Here is a 21,325-nt window from a genome sequence, read left to right as displayed (position 1 = left end):
CCTCTGATGTCGTTGGGGTTGTAGATGGCTAAATGAGAGCAGAAATTGCTCCAGTATATTGATATAGTATCTGTTGATTACATTTCCTGATGGTAAAGCACCAAACCACACAAAACAGAACCATCACAAGCAATAACTTTATTCTAGATATTATACTTCAAATATTTCATGGTACTTTTCAGATCTAGTCTTTAAAGGCTGTCTTCTACACAGGATTCTTACTCTTGGGTCTTGTGCTCCCAGTGCAAGAGACGACAGAACTCCTATAACTCAAAACTTTTCCGCTGTCTGAGGTAGGGGTACTGAAGATCCACATGTACCATCAAATACCAGAACCTCAGCCCTAAGTAACTTCTCATCAGCTCCTTGTTAGTCAAGAAAGCTGAGATCAGATCCCATCAACCATCATTGCTCCAATTCTACTTTGATCTGTGACAGGTTTTGAATTTCTTCTGTTGGTTCCCTCAACCCTTCAGTTAGTCTTTTAATACCGCATCTGTTTTTTTGTGTGCATCTGCTCATTCTTACACACTTGAGGCTACGTGGCCCTGAAATGCTGGCCTTGGTGTTAGCTTTAGATTCTACTTGTTATTCAGTTTGTTTGGGAACCCTTCTTCACGTGCCACTGAATTGTTAATTTGGTTCCTGCACTTCATATTTTGAGTTGACATTTTTCAGTGCTTTATGTATGAAACTTTAACACATTAAGTTCCAACAACAATACTTAATTTGCCATTCTTTTTCACAGCTTTGATGCATTGAGGTTTTGTGTCCAGACCTTAAAACGCGTTGAGACTTGGAGATGTTGTATCCTATTTTGTTTCTGATGCTTCTGAATGTTTCTTTCTAGATCCATGCTGAAGCTTCTGGATGTTCAATTCAGATATATTTTCCTTTCAATCTACCTTGTGATCCAAGATGCCATCATTCCTCTCATTGCCAATAATGAAAGATCAAGAGTTTTAAAAAGTGTGAATGTGACAGAAAGGTTTCACTAACCGGCAAGTGTGACTGCTGCATTTTTGAATGAGCTTGCTCTGCCCTTGCATCCTATATTGATAAGTTGGTGAAGACACTTCACACCTCTCTCCCCTTGTCCAGGGACTCAAGAAAAAAAGTACAATTTGCCCTAAAATACCACTGACTGTACTTCCCTGTCCCCACAATAGAGTGTGATGGTGGAGGTGGCTATGCCTGGCGGGGAGACCTTTATTCTAAAACCCAATGTCACCTTTATTTATCTGAGGCTGGATAGAAGACTGATTCCATCCAAGTTAATTTGACAGCTATTTTGACCTTTCATGAACTAGTAATTGAAGGTAGATCAGTATTTCTGTGCAGACCCTTATCATCAGGTTAGTGCAAGCTTTGACACATTTGAGGGCCAAAGTCCACTAATGTGGTTCTGACAAAGATGATGAAAACTCCTTTTGAACCATTCAGTATATGAGGAGCTTTTTTTTTTTTTATGGAAGCTCATTTTCCTAGGGATAGTTATTTCAGCTCATAGATCTGCTTTATACTATATTTTACAAGTATACAGTGGTGTTACAGACTCATGCTACATTCCTTCCAAAGATGATGGTAGGTTTCTACATTAGTGAGCCTATCATCCTGCTAACATCTTCCCATGACTGCATATCTTTCATGTATCTTCTCCTCAAATTTGATGTTCAGATATCCTTTGGTTTCTACTTATTGTGAACTAAAGACCTTAGAAAGCCCACCCAGATTTTCCTTTCTTTTGGCAATGAATCATTAAGCACTGCTGTCTTGAACGAGTCATGTTTATGTGACTGTAAGATTGTATTCTGGCAGGCCTGGAGACAGGTTCCATTTCAGGACACATGCTAGGCAAGATATGTACATTTGCAAAGCTCTGTTGTTAAGATTCAGCCTGTAGAGAAGAACTTCAGTTTGGTTTCTAAGTACTACAGAACCCATCCTAGTCCTTAGAATCTCTTTTTTTGGGGGGAATATTTTTTATATAAAGCTTTGTTTTATGAGGACTCATCCTTAATGCGTTGTCACTTTTCACCTTTTGTTCCTTTTTTTTTTTCAAATTAAAAAAAGGCAAAAAAAAAAAAGTGCTCTAGGAGTGAATGGGACAAGGTCAAAATAGAAATATTAGCCCACTGCTGGCTGACAAATAGTGTTGTCCAAAAATAAAAGTGAACTCAAGTAATTCTACAACAAAGGAGAAAAATAATCTATAGAAAAACTGCCATCTGTTTAACAAATAAGATGGATGCCAGCTTAAAACAGTGCCAGCAATTCCTACATAATACTGTAAACAAGAAGGATGTTATAATCAAAAGCAACACTTGGGTCAAGCAAAATTAAAACATCCAAACTGCTGGCATCATACTACTGTAATAAATTATTAAAAACTCTGAGAAATTCCAATCTAGATTTCATTAGGATAGAGCACAGAGATTGCTCTATTCAGAGGTTGTTTTCTACTTCATGGTGATATAACTGAGAAGCCATTACCAGTTCTAGGGTCTTGACCAAAAATAGAGAATTTGAGGTAGGTTATTAATTACATAGAATATATCTGGATTAGGTCTGGGTTTATTTGACAATTGAATTTCTGCAGTTAGTTTTAAAATGGCAAGAATGACAATGCAGTATTGATAATTATGGTGACATTTTAGCAACAGTATGTGGGATAATCTATGGGAAGTACTCTTTTTGTATGAAACTTACAGCAAATAAGGTGTAAGCAACTTGTTTTTGGTAACGTGTGCTTGGCATATTTTGCAAATGAAATATATTCATCAACTAGAATTTGTATATCTTTTCCAAGATGCATAATTTTTCACATATTGTCCTGAGGGAAGTTCAGAACAACAGATAGGCAAACATGAAAGCTTTGTACAACTGTCTGTTCGCGGTTAGGTTCAGACCTGAAACGCTGGCAAGGTTTTATTCAGTTTTGAGCAAAACTCAGGCCAAGTTTGGGGTACTAGGGAAAGGAGTTATCATTTTGGGTGTAAACTTAGTTGTTTTAATGGAATTCAACCAGAAATGAAGCAAAACTCTTATGGTTTTGTATGAATTATATTTTCTTTTTCTCTTTATGCCCAGAACTCAAACGTGAGATGTAAACCCACACAGAACAATATTTTTAAAAAGATCATGTGAAACCCTGGAAACATTAAACTGTTGACCTTAGACTACTTCTACCACTGTTAAAAGAAGTCAGGATAGCAGAAGAGAATAAAGAACTCCTGTCAGTTGCATCACTGATGAATAGAAATGTCAGTTAAATTATAATAAATTGGGAAGGCCAGAAAAATGTGGGTTTTAGAAAGATCTTACGAATTAAAGGGAAATTTCTGAATCTAAATGATATTTCAGCATCCTGGGAGGCTGACTTTCTCTTGCATTTCACTGTGACGGTGAACTCCTAGCCCTGTTAAAGTCAATGGTAGTTCAGTTGAGCCAAGATCTTACTTTAAATCTTCAAATTATATCCTTAATTGGCATATCTAGATTCTTCATCAAAGTGACCTCTGGGAATCAAAAGAAGATGAAACAAGGTTAGTTCTCTACTGACTAAGTTGACCCTGTTTTTTTTCAGATGCTTTTTTTATTCGTTGTCTCCAGAAAATTCAACCATGTCAGCAAAAAACCAGGGTAAGAGGAGACATTTTGAGTAGAGGTCTTGTTCTTTGGCTGCCTGTTCATTCTCTGCACCTTTCTGACCTCAAATTTGATGAGTTGCATGGCCACTATTGGATCTTTGAAGCTGCAGTATACTTCATGACCTTAATGCAGCCATCTGTGAGAGAGGGGAAGAGGAAGGAAAGATCTGTTTAGCTGTGGAATCTCCTACTCTCACTTTCACATAGTTTCTGAGCAGTGGCATACAAGGACACATAGAAGAGGTGAGCTCCATGTTCACCCTGTAAATCTTGCCCTTCACTCTGCCCTTTGCAGCAGAACTGGCCTAGTTCTGCTGTGAGGGGAACCCCACATAGTAGCAGGATTTGCACCAACTTGAATGAAAGAGGATTCAACACCCTTCAATTCTACATTATTTCTAATAGCTACATCTACTATACTTGCCTCTTTTAATGGTATTCAGTCCACACTTAGAATCATAGAATCATAGAATATCAGGGTTGGAAGGGACCTCAGGAGGTCATCTAGTCCAACCCCCTGCTCAAAGCAGGACCAATCCCCAATTAAATCATCCCAGCCAGGGCTTTGTCAAGCCTGACCTTAAAAACTTCTAAGGAAGGAGATTCTACCACCTCCCTAGGTAACGCATTCCAGTGTTTCACCACCCTCCTAGTGAAAAAGTTTTTCCTAATATCCAACCTAAACCTCCCCCACTGCAACTTGAGACCATTACTCCTTGTCCTGTCCTCTTCTACCACTGAGAATAGTCTAGAACCATCTTCTCTGGAACTACCTCTCAGGTAGTTGAAAGCAGCCATCAAATCCCCCCTCATTCTTCTCTTCTGCAGACTAAACAATCCCAGTTCCCTCAGCCTCTCCTCATAAGTCATGTGTTCCAGACCCCTAATCATTTTTGTTGCCCTTCGCTGGACTCTCTCCAATTTATCCACATCCTTCTTGTAGTGTGGGGCCCAAAACTGGACACAGTACTCCAGAGGAGGCCTCACCAATGCCGAATAGAGGGGGACGATCACATCCCTCCATCTTCTCGCTATGCCCTTACTTATACATCCCAAAATGCCATTGGCCTTCTTGGCAACAAGGGCACACTGCTGACTCATATCCAGCTTCTCGTCCACTGTCACCCCTAGGTCCTTTTCCGCAGAACTGCTGCCTAGCCATTCGGTCCCTAGTCTGTAGCGGTGCATTGGGTTCTTCCGTCCTAAGTGCAGGACCCTGCACTTATCCTTATTGAACCTCATCAGATTTCTTTTGGCCCAATCTTCCAATTTGTCTAGGACCCTCTGTATCCTATCCCTGCCCTCCAGCATATCTACCACTCCTCCCAGTTTAGTATCATCCGCAAATTTGCTGAGAGTGCAATCCACACCATCCTCCAGATCATTTATGAAGATATTGAACAAAACCGGCCCCAGGACCGACCCCTGGGGCACTCCACTTGATACCGGCTGCCAACTAGACATGGAGCCATTGATCACTACCCGTTGAGCCTGACAATCTAGCCAACTTTCTACCCATCTTTATAGTGCATTCATCCAGCCCGTACTTCTTTAACTTGCTGACAAGAATACTGTGGGAGACCGTGTCAAAAGCTTTGCTAAAGTCAAGAAACAATACATCCACTGCTTTCCCTTCATCCATAGAACCAGTAATCTCATCATAGAAGGCGATTAGATTAGTCAGGCATGACCTTCCCTTGGTGAATCCATGCTGACTGTTCCTGATCACTTTCCTCTCATGTAAGTGCTTCCAGATTGATTCTTTGAGGACCTGTTCCATGATTTTTCCGGGGACTGAGGTGAGGCTGATTGGCCTGTAGTTCCCAGGATCCTCCTTCTTCCCTTTTTTAAAGATTGGCACTACATTAGCCTTTTTCCAGTCATCTGGGACTTCCCCCATTCGCCACGAGTTTTCAAAGATAATGGCCAATGGCTCTACAATCACAGCCGCCAATTCCTTTAGCACTCTCGGATGCAACTCGTCCGGCCCCATGGACTTGTGCACGTCCAGCTTTTCTAAATAGTCCCTAACCACCTCTTTCTCCACAGAGGGTTGGCCATCTACTCCCCATGCTGTGATGCCCAGCGCAGCAGTCTGGGAGCTGACCTTATTAGTGAAGACAGAGGCAAAAAAAGCATTGAGTACATTAGCTTTTTCCACATCCTCTGTCACTAGTTTGCCTCCCTCATTCAGTAAGGGGCCCACACTTTCCTTGGCTTTCTTCTTGTTGCCAACATACCTGAAGAAACCCTTCTTGTTACTCTTGACATCTGTTGCTAGCTGCAGCTCCAGGTGCGATTTGGCCCTCCTGATTTCATTCCTACATGCCCGAGCAATATTTTTATACTCTTCCCTGGTCATATGTCCAACCTTCCACTTCTTGTAAGCTTCTTTTTTATGTTTTAGATCCGCTAGGATTTCACCGTTAAGCCAAGCTGGTCGCCTGCCATATTTACTATTCTTTCGACACATCGGGATGGTTTGTCCCTGTAACCTCAACAGGGATTCCTCGAAATACAGCCAGCTCTCCTGGACTCCTTTCCCCTTCATGTTAGTCCCCCAGGGTATCCTACCCATCCGTTCCCTGAGGGAGTTGAAGTCTGCTTTCCTGAAGTCCAGGGTCCGTATCCCGCTGCTTACCTTTCTTCCCTGTGTCAGGATCCTGAACTCAACCAACTCATGGTCACTGGCTCCCAAATTCCCATCCACTTTTGCTTCCCCTACTAATTCTTCCCGGTTTGTGAGCAGCAGGTCAAGAAAAGCTCCCCCCCAGTTGGCTCCTCTAGCATTTGCACCAGGAAATTGTCCCCTACGTTTTCCAAAAACTTCCTGGATTGTCTATGCACCGCTGTATTGCTCTCCCAGCAGATATCAGGAAAATTAAAGTCACCCATGAGAACCAGGGTGTGCGATCTAGTAGCTTCTGCAAGTTGCCGGAAGAAAGCCTCATCCACTTCATCCCCCTAGTCCGGTGGTCTATAGCAGACTCCCACCACTACATCACTCTTGTTGCTCACACTTCTAAACTTAATCCAGAGACACTCAGGTTTTTCTGCAGTTTCATACCGGAGCTCTGAGCAGTCATACTGCTCCCTTACATACAGTGCTACTCCCCCACCTTTTCTGCCCTGCCTGTCCTTCCTGAACAGTTTATAACCATCCATGACAGTACTCCAGTCATGTGAATTATCCCAGCAAGTCTCTGTTATTCCAATCACATCATAATTCCTTGACATCACCAGGACCTCCAGTTCTCCCTGCTTGTTTCCAAGGCTTTGCGCATTTGTATATAAGCACTTGAGATAACCTGCTGATCACCCCTCATTCTCAGTATGAGGCAGGAGCCCTCCCCTCACAGACGTTCCTGCCTGTGCTTCCTCCCGGTATCCCGCTTTCCCACTTACCTCAGGGCTTTGGTCTCCTTCCCCCGGTGAACCTAGTTTAAAGCCCTCCTCACTAGATTAGCCAGCCTGCTCGCAAAGATGCTCTTCCCTCTCTTCGTAAGGTGGAGCCCGTCTCTGCCCAGCACTCCTCCTTCATGGAACACCATCCCATGGTCAAAGAATCCAAAGCCTTTTCTCCGACACCACCTGCGTAGCCATTCGTTGACTTCCATGATTCGATGGTCCCTACCCAGGCCTTTTCCTTCCACGGGGAGGATAGACGAGAACACCACTTGCACCTCAAACTCCTTTATCCTTCTTCCCAGAGCCACGTAGTCCGCAGTGATCCGCTCAAGGTCATTCTTGGCAGTATCGTTGGTGCCCACGTGGAGAAGCAGGAAGGGGTAGTGATCCAAGGGCTTGATGAGTCTCGGCAGTCTCTCCGTCACATTGCGAATCTTAGCCCCTGGCAAGCAGCAGACTTCTTTGTTTTCCCGGTCAGGGCGGCAGATAGATGACTCAGTCCCCCAGAGGAGAGATTCCCCGACCACCGCCACCCGCCTCCTTCTTGGGAGTGGTGGTCGTGGAACCCCCAACCTCAGGACAGTGCATCTCATGCCTTCCAACCAGCGGAGTCTCCTTCTGCTTTCTCCCCCCAGACGTATCATCTGGTCCACTCTCCGCAATGGTACCTGTGGAGAGAACATGAAAGCGGTTAGTTACCTATGTCCGCGTTGCTGGAACCCGGACATTCCCCCTTCTTCTTCTGGAGGTCACATGTTGCCAAGCTTCTTCACTGGCCTCTTGGCTCCGCTGTGCAACCTGCTCTAAATCTTTAGAGCTTTGTGCCCGTAGAAGCATATCCTGACTTTTGTCCAGAAAATCCTCAGATTCTCGTATGCAACGCAGGGTCGTTATCTATTGCTCCAGACCTTCAATTTTCTCTTCCAATATGGAGACCAGCTTGCACTTTGTACAGACAAAGTCGCTTCTGTCCTGTGGAAGAAAGACAAACATGGCACATCCAGTGCAGGTCACAACAGCTGAACCCCCCCCCTTCCATATCACTTTCCTACTATGAGCTTCCTCAGAGACGTTGGCAGGATGTAAGCCTCACTGGGCTCACTCCAGGCGAACTCCCAGGCAAACTCCTGCTGTGTGCTGCTCTGCTGTTCCCCGCGGCTCAGCTGGTTCGCCGCCGCTCAGCTGGTTCACAGAGCTCTGGCTATTTTTAATATTGTGATATTGATATTTTCTCAGGATTCACTTCCTAAAATTAGCTGAAGTAATTTAAAATGAAAATATCCTAATGGTAATCCAAGTTGGCAATCAAAACTTCTGGCATAAAAACTGCAATAATGGTTGGAGGAATGGGGCAGAAATGATTAGAAATGTAATTTTGTTGGAAACGGATTGGATTTTCATTCAGGGACCTAGTAAACTCTTTCCAAGAATTATATCAATAACTGAATTTTGTTTTCCTGAGCTAAGTTAATGTCCCTGTTATATTTAAAGCCTTTACCTTCGAATTCTTCTGTGTGATCTTGGCAGATTCTGACAGATGGTCTATGGAGTTCAGGTGTATTAGGCTCCACATGCATCCTGTCATGGGATTTTCATTTTAGCTTCACTTGTTTCTCTTTGTTTATGTTCCTGTCAGATTTTATTTTGTTAGTTTTTTTAAAAATTATTCATCTGAAGATGGGACTGAAGATGCACAGAAAAGGTGCATAATTGAGACTACAGCGATTCTAAAAAGTAGCGGTAGAATTTGTGTATTGTAGAGATTACTAATACTTGACATATGAAGCATTTTGTTTCTAATTAATTTGCATTTCTTGTTTCTTTTTATTGCACTGTTTCATTTTAATATTATGGCATTGCAGTACAGAAAGGCAAGGTTAAAGGCAAGATTCACCAAAACTCTTCCTAATCACTTTCCAAAAGACATGCAGAGAAACGTGCAGGGCTATGAAAAATAACACATGTTCTGCAAGTTTGTAGGGTAAGGGCTAGCATACAAGTGTTCGGTTCAAATAAACCACTCACGTATGTTGTCTAAACTGCACACACACAAACTGTTTTTGTTTGAAGTCCTATCCCTATGCTGGATCATGCAAAGCATACTTGTGTACTAAGGGGGTGTGTTCTATTTCATGTGCATATGTGTGCCTTTAAAACTAGTGGCTATTTTATATGAGAATTAACAGAGAAGTGTAGACATTTTGGGTGTAATCAGGGCTTCACTGTCACTCTGTCAGGATGTAACTTTGTTACTTACATCAGACTTTCCTGTATAACAATGTAGTGCAGGAGTCCAGAGTCCATCTCTTTTGAGGTCAGGCTTATTACATGTCCCCTGCCGCACCAAAGACATATAGAAAGTTTTCTAAAGAAACAACTCTTCTATGCTTTAGAGCAGTGATTTTCAAAAGTTTTAGGCAGCATACCCCCTTCCAAATAATGTAGTCTACTGCATACCCCCTTCTGAGATAGGGTCATAATATACCTATGATTAGATTGCCAAGACTTACTAAATAAAATGTGTTGTGTGCCATTACAGAATTTTTCTCACGTATCCCATGATGAGAGCTCATGGACACCTAGGGTACACATATCCCAATTTGAAAACCACTGCTTTAGAGTAACCTTCTACTCTTCTGATTATTTGAAATATAGTTGTATTTAAATAAACATTGTGGTCAAAGCAAAGATCACAGATTTCATATTCAGGTACAAATGGTAAGTCAGACAGGCAGATAGTGTAACTCAGGACAGCTCCAGTGAAGTCCTCTCCAGTGGCACCTCCCAGAAAAAAAATTTCACGAGAAAAACTTCACAACCCATGTAAAGTGTGATATACGGAAACAATCTAACCAGATCTGGTGTTCTTTGAGTGGTCCTTACCTAGCTTTTAGGCAACTCTGGATGAGTAATAAGAATCTGCTGAAATGTAATCCACGATGCAGAAAATCCCAGTTTGGTCTCTGACTGATTGCCCAGATTATCCACAGACAGGGGCGGCTCTACCAATTTTGCCGCCCCAAGCAGTTGCCGCCGAATTGCTGCCACCGCTACAGTGGCGAAGCTGCTGCCAAATTGCCTGGAAGAGTGGCGGAGCTGCCGCCCAAAAGCGCCGGATTGCTGCCGTGGGTCACAGACTGCCGCCCCATTCTCAATGCCGCCCCTAGCACCTGCTTGGAAAGCTGGTGCCTGGAGCCGGCCCTGTCCACGGATAAATACGCATAAAAATGAAAGAGTGCTTAGTACATTTTGCATGTTTTATTATTTCTTATATTAGAATACAGCAAGTTGTATACTTGGGAAAAGTCTTCGGAATTTTTATTTTTTGCCAGAGTTGTAGTTTGTGCAGCATTTCTGAAAGGCATGTATAGATAGATAGATAGAGATTGAGATTGAGATTGTGATTAGTTTAAAGCATCTAAAGCTTGTTTTTTCTCTTTGTTCCCTTCCTTGTCTCCAGTAAATTTGGAAAGAGAAGAACCAAAGGCTGACTGAGCTGGCACTGTCATTTCATTCATTTGAGCTTTAGGTCCAAGCATACAATCCGGTGTCAGATACCCCAGAGTTGTTAGCATGCTGATTACTTTGCATTCCAAAAAAGTTTGGGTATAGTACAATAATTGCTTAATAACGTCAGTGCTTTTTCATTATCTCTGATATAGTCGTCTAATTGTTCTTAATGATACCTATTTCCCTTCCTAAGAATAATGGGCCAAATCCTCAGCTTATGTAAATCGGTGTAGCTCCATTGAGATCAATGCAGCTATACCTATTTACATGAGCTGAGGATCTGGGGAGGCTGCTTCATGTGCCCCTACCCCCATGCCAACTTCCCAGATCTTTATCCTTCTACTGCACCCCACTCTGAAATCCTCCAGGCCACTCCAAGCTTTGGCTTCTTCTCTTGCCACCCTCAGGCTCCTTTGCTCCCAGAAAAGCCCTCTGCAAGGTAGGGGTTGACACCTCTGAGGTACAAAAAAATGGGACATCCAGGATGATCCTGAGCCCATAAAACTGGACATCGGACAATGTATACTGAACACCCTGACAGATTTCCTGGGAAAGCTGGTGTGTGTACTGAGCACCCTTACAGATTTCCCAGGACAGCTACCTCAAAAAAAGGGATGATCCTGGGAAAACCTGAACAGGTGGCAATGTCTAATGTCACTCTACTCTAATGTCACTTCAATATCTTAGTACCTATTGGCTTTCCCCACTTCTCCCCAGCTTTCTGTGGCTCTTGTCCATCCCCCTCTCTCTGAGGTGTGCCAGGGTGAGTGGGATCTTTCCTCCCTGCCCCAAAACTCCTCAGAGGGAGGGGGATGAAAAGCAGGTAGAGAAATGTCCCATCAAGAAATGTCAGCTTGGCAGCTATGCTACATCATTAGCTGAGTGTGAGGACAGTATCTAAATTTCAAAAGATGTGGTTCTGTCACAGAATTTTGAATTGAAGAAGATTTGCAATTTCTACTGTAGAAATTATAGAAGGTTATAACTAGATTAATACAAATCCGGGATCATTAAAAAATGTTTTTTATAATAAATAGTTACCAGCATATGTAAAAAGCCTGTTTTACTTCCTTAAGACTTAGTTCAATGTAAGGGTTCAATTCATATAACTTTTTAAAGGTCCTAATCCTGCAAACCTTTATCACATAACTAGTCTTTACTATCACATGTAATCTCCTTGAAGTAAATAGGTCTACTCACCTGAGTAAGCATTTGTGGTATCTGGCCCTAAATAAATATAAAACACAAAATCCACTTAACTAATAATAGTCTTCCAATGTTCCTTCTAGTTATTTGAATTTGCCTCATGTACGTGAATGTTTTGGAAATTTTATATTGAAAAGAACTTCATTAGTTGGCCTAAAATAAATGATCCCCTGCTAATTGACAATCCACCCACATTATGGAAAAGAGTGACAGTTCCTGAAAGCATATAAAACACAGTTCATTGCTTGGATTATGTCCTTTTAGAGCTGCAAAGAGAGTTTTGTTTTTACATTTCCTAAGATGAATAAAAGAAATATTTTTCTGAAGTACTCTACTGAAGTACATGTTGTTTTCTTGTGATCCTTAGTCTTTAGTTTACTGAATTCCCCCTACACAAATCCCAGCATGTTGGAGGATATCTGCTAAACACCGTAGAGCAGAGCTTTTCAACCTTTTCCCATTTGCGGACTCCTAACATTTTTTGAAGGGTGGTGTGAACCCCTTTGGAAATCTTAGACATAGTGTGCGGATCCCCAGAGGTCCATGGCCACAGGCTGAGAACCACTGCTGTAGAGTATTGTGAGAAATTTGAAATGCTTTAAATATTGGGGCTCGTTGGTCAACATAATGGCAGATGAAATAGAACTTTGATAAATATAACGTATATTGGCAATCAGCTATTCTGTGCTGCTTATAAAAGCTAATGAGTTCTGAACTTGCATGCCCGCCCCCCCACGATGGAAATGACAGATGCAGACCCTGTCTTGAGGAGCTTACAATTGTTGGGTGAGAAGGTTACAATAAATAATTTTTCTAGAGAGAGACAAGTATGTCAGAAAATTATTCTTCTTCAGAATTCCTTGTGCTATCAAGCTGATAGAGTGCTCCACAAAGTTACTGGAATTTTGATTTTCTGTTTTTTGAGTGTTTAATTGAAATGTCAATTTTGGCCTCACTACCTTAAAAACACTGTAGCAGAGGTTGGAAAGATCCACAGAAGAGCAACAACAAAGGGTTAAAAATACAACAGTACTTACATATGAAGACAAGACTGATAAAGCTTGGATTATTTATTCTGCAAAGCAGAAGTATCAGAGGGATGTTGACTGTGATTGTGAAAGGTATAGTGAAAACTGATCAGGCTCTCTTTTCTATGTGATCAAATAATATGAGCATAAGGGGCCATTCTATGAAATTAATGTGCATCACATTTACAAAAATGAAATGGTACTTTACACAGCTAGCAAACCTATAAATTTCACTAACACAAAAGGTCATCAAACCAAATCTCTGGCTGGATAATTTTATGACCACTAATAATATTAGTAGCTATTCCAGCTAAGATTATAAAAGTAATCAAATTATATGCTTCAAGGCATAAACTGATTGCTTATGGTAATCAGGAATAGATTTCCCTTCCCCATGTGCAGCAATGCACAGATAGCTGAATGCATCCGGGTGTCTTTTTCATCTTACTCTGAAGCCTCAGGTGTGGGTAGGATACTGGACTAAATAGATAAATGCACTGACCTGATATGGCAAATCTTATGTTCCTGATGGCACCTTAAGCAATTTCAGGTGCCAAAATCTGCAGCTTCAAAACAGATTGTATCTGCAAAAGCCAGCTGCAACACATTGTCTGTCAGATTGGGATTCTCCCTTCTTTTCCTTCCCACTGCCTGCTTTCATTTCTGTTTAACAGTTTCAGATACCATGTATATATGCACTTCTGTGTATAATGTGTGTGTGTACCTGTGCTGAGAGAACATTTCCTCACGTAACAATTGTCTTGCCTCCTAGTTTGATAGCCTTCTAAAGACTATCAGCATAAATACTTCTTTACTCTATTAATATTCACTGTTTTGGAGGATATGGGAGCTGCTAGGTACCCAACACTTTTGGAAATCAGGCACTCATTTAGGTACTTAAATATGGAGTGAGCATAACTGGACTTTAAGCACCCACTACTGATAATCTTGGACCAATTGTACTGAGGTTCAGTTTTAGAAAGCACCACTGAGAAACATGTACCTGATATTTTGCCTCTTTTTTGTCTGTATTATGTGTACAGCATGGGCCTCACTTTCATCTCCAAAATGTAACAACTTGGTCTCATTTTTAATTGCAGACTAGACCAATATGCTTTCTAAAAGTTGTATTTAACTAATCAAAAGTGAATAACTGAAATTTGTCATATCTGCTATAGTTGTTTCCTTGGACTGTCATTGTATCTGCTTGAATCAGTTCTACCCACACATAAGTAAAGTGGTTTAAAGTCTTTAGACGGAATGCTTGGTGGAATTGCAAAGTGGTGTTATTATTATTATCTAATATGTAAGTCTGTCACCATATCTCAGTGGGTCACAGCTGAGAATGCCAGATTCAGGACAAACTCCTGAAAAATAGAGCAGACTCACCCCAAACTGGTGGTTATTCTATCATTAGATTATACCAAGCCAGTAACAAAAGTAAACTTCTGTTTTACCACACTGATTAACAAGAAGTCAAAAATGCAGTCTCCTTAGGCATTCCAGCCTTTGTCTCACCACCCAGACACTGGACTTTATGATGAGTGGTTACTGAAAACCAATTTAATCAAATATAGGGTCGTTCCAATGTCAAGAGATCAGCCACTTAGCCAGGTCAATATATAACTCAGATCTTACCCAATAATCCCACTGCTGCCAATCTTTGAGTAACTAAAATCTAAACAATTATTAATAAAAGAAAAGATGAAGAGAGTTTAAAATCTTTAATAGATCGTATACATACAATAATTGCAAACTCCTTATATCAGGTTTGTAGCAGTGAAGTTATAGACTTCTGGCTTGTAAAGTCTCTGCTAACTCCCAAAAGATTGGAAGGTCCTCAGTCCATAATGCAATATGCTCCTTTTAGTTGTAAATCCACAGTCCAGAGAATCTGGGCAGGAAAGAGGCAAAATGGAGGTATCTCAGAGGTCTTTTATACCCTTTGCCATATGTCTGTAAATTGAGTAACTCAAACACAGTTCACAGCCGCAGTTTGTGGAAAGTTACTGGCCTAAGATGGAGTCCAAGGTCACATGAGCATATCACATGTCCTTACATGCTTTGATGACTCTCAGAGTCAGCCATTGCCCATATCTGTGCTGAGGCGTCCACGAGAAGACTTACTGGATGGGATGAATTTATTGTATGGCCCATTGTTAGAGTGAAGTGTCCTTAATAGGCCATCAAGCATGAATAGTCCATTCACAATGGGCTGGAGAGACTGGATGTAAACTACCCTGTGGGTTTCAAAGCAGTAGCCGTGTTAGTCTGTATCAGCAAAAACAACAAGGAGTCCTTGTGGCACCTTAGAGACTAACAAATGTATAAGCTTTCATGGGTTAAGGGGTTTAGCTCATGAAAGCTTATAAATTCGTTAGTTTCTAAGGTGCCACAAGACTCCTTGTTGTTTTTACCTTGTGGGTGTTACCCCAGGAACAAACACATTTGATTTATAGATACATAGCCAATATTCAGAGCTTCAGATACAGTGATGATACATGAATTTAAACAGGATAATCTTATTTAGCAAAAAATAACTTTTCCATTGACACCTTATATGACAGGCTTTGCACAAGACCTGTTGCAACTGTACAACACAGGCAACATCAGTGACACAAATGGTCATATTTCAGTCATCACAAAGTCATATGAGTATCAGGATATTTGTCCTAAATATATTCTATCTGGAGATCTTTCAGCTCCATTAGAACCTTGAAGAAGAGCCCCACAATGGGTGAGAGAAGGGGAAATCAAGGCACTCATTTAAAATTCACTGTTCACATAGCATCCTCTTGATTTTGATAGTTTAAAAATGGAGCTGGGCCTGAGCAGGTCCTCACATTTAAACATTCTTTTCTCTCATGTCCCCTGTATAAAATTTTCAAGGGGATTCAGATTTGAATTTTTTTATATGAACCCACCACTTAGGTTTTGGTTCTGGTTTGACTCTAAAACTGGAAGGGGTCTAATGTCTGAAATAATGAGGCTTGGATGTGTGCCTAGGTGACTGCAATCTCACTAGAATGCTCTTTCCTGTGAGTTTTCCATCATTTGAAGCCATTTTAGGTGCTTTTCTAGTCCTGGTTTGACCTCAAACCTAAACCCCCAAAGATAGCCTAAACAAATCTGTATCTGAACATCACCTCTCTGCCAGTCTCTAGTTAAAACAACCAGTACTGACTGTAACAAACACAAAAGCTGATTTATATAATAATCTTTTAATGTGGTTTAACTTTCCTGCCTATGTCTGTGGAAATGAAATGATAATGGCTACAGGCTTTACAAATGCTAAGCAGTAGCAGATGATTCTATGGTCTGCATGAAGACTATTTCAGATGAAGAGAATAGTATGACATCGAAGTGTCCTATCATCAAGAGAAAAGGACACACACTTCAGCTCTTTACAGGCACTGTTATAGTTAATATACTGTCACTGAGTATGCCACTTCAAAATACTGTCTCTGTTATTTCCTTACATCATTTTATTTTGTTCTTCTAGGTCACTGGGATGCATTTTGTATGAGATGTGCTGTCTGGATCATGCATTTACTGGACACAATTTTTTGTCTATTGTGCTAAAAATCGTGGAAGGCAACACACCTTCTCTTCCTGACAGATATCCAAGTAAACTGAACACAGTCCTCCACAGGTTTGTTGTTCTCTGGCTTATCATATATGTTCAATTATTTTCAAAATAATTGAGTTAGCTTTCTTCCATTGATATTTCAGCATGCTGAACAAGAATCCTTCTCTGAGGCCATCTGCAACAGAGATTCTAAAAATCCCCTACATTGATGAACAATTACAGGTATTTAAAATGAAAAAGCAATAGACATGCACTTAACATGCAAATATGTATGTTGCAAAAATGCACTAAAGTAGAAGAACATTTGATGAGAAGAAATGAGTCCATGCAAGTTTGAGATAGAAGTTTTCTTTACAAATGATGGTGGGAAAACACAGCTCTTGTCACCAAACCCTCTAGAAAGGGGATTGGGTGAGTGAGTCTGCTTAGCATGAAATTTTATAAGCAATAAAGAGAGCATTCATTTATATATTGCAAACTTCTGAGATCATTGGGGGTAAGGTATGAGGAATCTCAACTCTGTTCCACTTGGCCAATGGCCAAGAGGTATCCAACTGTTTAATGAAAAACAACACATTCAAGTAAACATCTTGCTTTTCTGTTTCATAGTCTTGCTAAAGTGTATATTATTTCTAGGCTTTATGGGAAGAGGGACAGAAATGTTGTTAAAACATTTTATGTTGGGACTGTACCAAATATTGGATCATAGATGAAAATGTTGGGTCACTGCGTTACTATAATTTGTTGATTTTGCTGCTGTTTTATTTTTTTAGCAGAATGTCAAATGCAAATTCATAAATATGGCTCTGAAAGACAAGACATTTAATTGTCAGAAAGAAGCTGCACGCATCGTTAATGCTGTGTAAGTACTGCAGTGTTTTTATTAGTAAAGACAGGTTTCAGAGTAACAGACGTGTTAGTCTGTATTCGCAAAAAGAAAAGGAGTACTTGTGGCACCTTAGAGACTAACCAATTTATTTGAGCATGAGCTTTCGTGAGCTACAGCTCACTTCATCGGATGCATACCGTGGAAACTGCAGAATATACATTATATACACACAGAGACCATGAAACAATACCTCCTCCCACCCCACTCTCCTGCTGGTAATAGCTTATCTAAAGTGATCATCAAGTTGGGCCATTTCCAGCACAAATCCAGGTTTTCTCACCCTCCGCCCCCCCCCCCACACACAAACTCACTCTCCTGCTGGTAATAGCCCATCCAAAGTGACCACTCTCTTCACAATGTGTATGATAATCAAGGTGGGCCATTTCCTGCACAAATCCAGGTTTTCTCACCCTCCCCACCCCCATACACACACAAACTCACTCTCCTGCTGGTAATAGCTCATCCAAAGTGACCACTCTCCCTACAGTGTGCATGGTAATCAAGGTGGGCCATTTCCAGCACAAATCCAGGCTTTCTCACCCCCCCCCCCCGGAAACACACACACGCACACAAACTCACTCTTCTGCTGGCAATAGCTCATCCAAACTGACCACTCTCCAAGTTTAAATCCAAGTTAAACCAGAACGTCTGGGGAGGGGTAGGAAAAAACAAGGGGAAATAGGCTACCTTGCATAATGACTTAGCCACTCCCAGTCTCTATTTAAGCCTAAATTAATAGTATCCAATTTGCAAATGAATTCCAATTCAGCAGTTTCTCGCTGGAGTCTGGATTTGAAGTTTTTTGTTGTAAGATAGCGACCTTCATGTCTGTGATTGCGTGACCAGAGAGATTGAAGTGTTCTCCGACTGGTTTATGAATGTTATAATTCTTGACATCTGATTTGTGTCCATTTATTCTTTTACGTAGAGACTGTCCAGTTTGACCAATGTAAAAGGCAGAGGGGCATTGCTGGCACATGATGGCATATATCACATTGGTGGATGTGCAGGTGAACGAGCCTCTGATAGTGTGGCTGATGTTATTAGGCCCTGTGATGGTGTCCCCTGAACAGATATGTGGGCACAGTTGGCAACGGGCTTTGTTGCAAGGATAGGTTCCTGGGTTAGTGGTTCTGTTGTGTGGTATGTGGTTGTTGGTGAGTATTTGCTTCAGGTTGCGGGGCTGTCTGTAGGCAAGGACTGGCCTGTCTCCCAAGATCTGTGAGAGTGTTGGGTCGTCCTTCAGGATAGGTTGTAGATCCTTAATAATGCGTTGGAGGGGTTTTAGTTGGGGGCTGAAGGTGACGGCTAGTGGCGTTCTGTTATTTTCTTTGTTAGGCCTGTCCTGTAGTAGGTAACTTCTGGGAACTCTTCTGGCTCTATCAATCTGTTTCTTCACTTCCGCAGGTGGGTATTGTAGTTGTAAGAAAGCTTGACAGAGATCTTGGAGGTGTTTGTCTCTGTCTGAGGGGTTGGAGCAAATGCGGTTGTATCGCAGAGCTTGGTTGTAGACGATGGATCGTGTGGTGTGGTCAGGGTGAAAGCTGGAGGCATGTAGGTAGGAATAGCGGTCAGTAGGTTTCCGGTATAGGGTGGTGTTTATGTGACCATTGTTTATTAGCACTGTAGTGTCCAGGAAGTGGATCTCTTGTGTGGACTGGACCAGGCTGAGGTTGATGGTGGGATGGAAATTGTTGAAATCATGGTGGAATTCCTCAAGGCTTCTTTTCCATGGGTCCAGATGATGAAGATGTCATCAATATAGCGCAAGTAGAGTAGGGGCTTTAGGGGACGAGAGCTGAGGAAGCGTTGTTCTAAATCAGCCATAAAAATGTTGGCATACTGTGGGGCCATGCGGGTACCCATAGCAGTGCCGCTGATCTGAAGGTATACATTGTCCCCAAATGTAAAATAGTTATGGGTAAGGACAAAGTCACAAAGTTCAGCCACCAGGTTAGCCGTGACATTATCGGGGATAGTGTTCTTGACGGCTTGTAGTCCTGGATTTGTGCAGGAAATGGCCCACCTTGATTATCATACACATTGTGAAGAGAGTGGTCACTTTGGATGGGCTATTACCAGCAGGAGAGTGAGTTTGTGGGGGGGGGGGGGGGGCGGAGGGTGAGAAAACCTGGATTTGTGCTGGAAATGGCCCAACTTGATGATCACTTTAGGTAAGCTATTACCAGCAGGAGAGTGGGGTGGGAAGAGGTATTGTTTCATGGTCTCTGTGTGTATATAGTGTCTTCTGCAGTTTCCACGGTATGCATCCGATGAAGTGAGCTGTAGCTCACGAAAGCTCATGCTCAAATAAATTGGTTAGTCTCTAAGGTGCCACAAGTACTCCTTTTCTTTTTATTAGTAAAAAGTACTACGCAGGAAAGAGTTGCTAAATGCATCCATGTTTTAACATGTATTTAAATTAAACTCATAAGACCAAATTTTTAAAAGGGATCTGTGCTAACAAATGCATATGCTGACATACACCTACGTTTTTAAAGCACTTTGAGAACTATGGTAAAAAGCGCTGTATGAGAGCGAAGCGTTCTTTTTTCTATGTGCAAACCCATAACAGCATGTACACATTGGTTAATTGTGCATGCGCATAGGGTATTTTTACATGCAAATATAGTACCTGTTGTATGTGTAATTAAATTATTCCTGCTCACAATTACAAGTTAATGCACATTTTTTACATGTGGTCCTCAGATCTGTACCTTTTGAAAGATTAGGTCATGATTTGAAGTATGTTATGATTCAGTTATGCATGGTGTAGTTTGTGACTACAGTAATATCAAAGCTTTTTTTCTAAATGGTTTCAAACTGAAGATGTAAACATTTAAACTAATATTCAGGATGCAGGCCTGTAGGATATCATACAGTTGCCTTTTAACTATATTGAGAAATTAATATTAATCATATTTATTAGATCTTATACTAATATGCATTGGACGTAACCTGTCTGAGATAATTCTATGATATTAAAGATATTTAATTTAAACAGTATTAAAGCACAATACTGCAATGATTAGGACAAATTTCAATGCTGATCATTTCATTCTGCCTTCTTATATTACCCCTGTAGTTTCAGTTAGATCTGGCATTCCACTTCACTTCCTGTCCCTAGGGATTTTGTGTCATATTGCTTTGCACTATTAAACAGCTGCTGTTTTCCTGCACAAAGATGGCAGTAATTCACAGCTGGGAGAAGTGATGCACATTCCTTGTCTCGTACTTGCCTCCTGGTTTGTTATGAGGCTTAATTAGTTGTTTGTAAATTTCTTTGAGATCCTTAGATAACAGGCAATACAGAAGTGCAAGTTATTATTATCCCTTGTAATCATATAATACAAATCAATGGACATAAATATTCATAAAATATTACAGGACGCTTCCATGTGCTTCACATTTATTACTCAGATTTGTTATGGGAACCATGTAAGAGCGAATTCATAGCTCTTCAGAAGAAGTACGGTTGTTTGGTAGTGGAGAGTTGTGCTCCTAAATGTGATCGGCACAATATGCAGGCAAGGTGTTCAGTTTCCAAAAAGTGTTTGAAATGTGTTAGCTGAAATACATACTGAAGCATAAAATATTTGAAATATCAGGGATGCGATTTTCAGTTCTGGCCTTCATTTCGTGGACACAATTTTTCACCTCCATTGAACTGCACACACCATTTTAAACTTAAATCACACTTTTTCTTGGTTATTTATTTGGGGCCAAAAATTGTGGGTGCAGCTTATTATAGGAGCAATATTACACCTGAAAAATGGAAAATCAACCTCCAAATTTCCCAGTGTTTCCAGAATGGACTGATCACACTTGGACCCTACCATTGAACGAATACAGTAAGCTCCAAAGATGTTTTAATTGGATCCAGTTTGAATATATTGAAACAGATCACCTTTCTAATTGATATTATGTATGGCAGAATTGGCACATACAGAGAGAGAGTGTGTGTTATTCTGTGGTCAGTAACCTCTTGCATCCATTCAGCATTGATGGGTCTGTGATCTTCCTCAACACAAAGAACAGGTTCTAA

General features: G+C 41.1%; 1 protein-coding gene across 12 annotated transcripts in view; it reads left to right on the top strand.

Annotated features, from left to right (window-relative positions):
* The window catches only part of NEK11 (NIMA related kinase 11), a 189,900-nt gene that overhangs the window by 79,664 nt on the left and 88,911 nt on the right, over positions 1–21,325 (top strand). For 11 of the 12 annotated variants that reach the window (XM_073333277.2, XM_073333268.2, XM_073333269.2 and 8 more), the window contains 3 exons: positions 16,305–16,454; positions 16,535–16,613; positions 17,165–17,253. In XM_073333277.2, the coding sequence (XP_073189378.1) occupies positions 16,305–16,454; positions 16,535–16,613; positions 17,165–17,253 (318 nt within the window). The remainder of the gene's footprint in view (positions 1–16,304; positions 16,455–16,534; positions 16,614–17,164; positions 17,254–21,325) is intronic. The other variant, XM_073333276.2, reaches the window with a different exon arrangement.

Source organism: Lepidochelys kempii, chromosome 2 (genome assembly GCF_965140285.1).
Source record: "Lepidochelys kempii isolate rLepKem1 chromosome 2, rLepKem1.hap1, whole genome shotgun sequence".
NCBI classification, from domain to species: domain Eukaryota; kingdom Metazoa; phylum Chordata; order Testudines; family Cheloniidae; genus Lepidochelys; species Lepidochelys kempii.
Note: the sequence above shows the minus strand (reverse complement) of the source record. Positions and strands in the feature narration are given on the sequence as shown.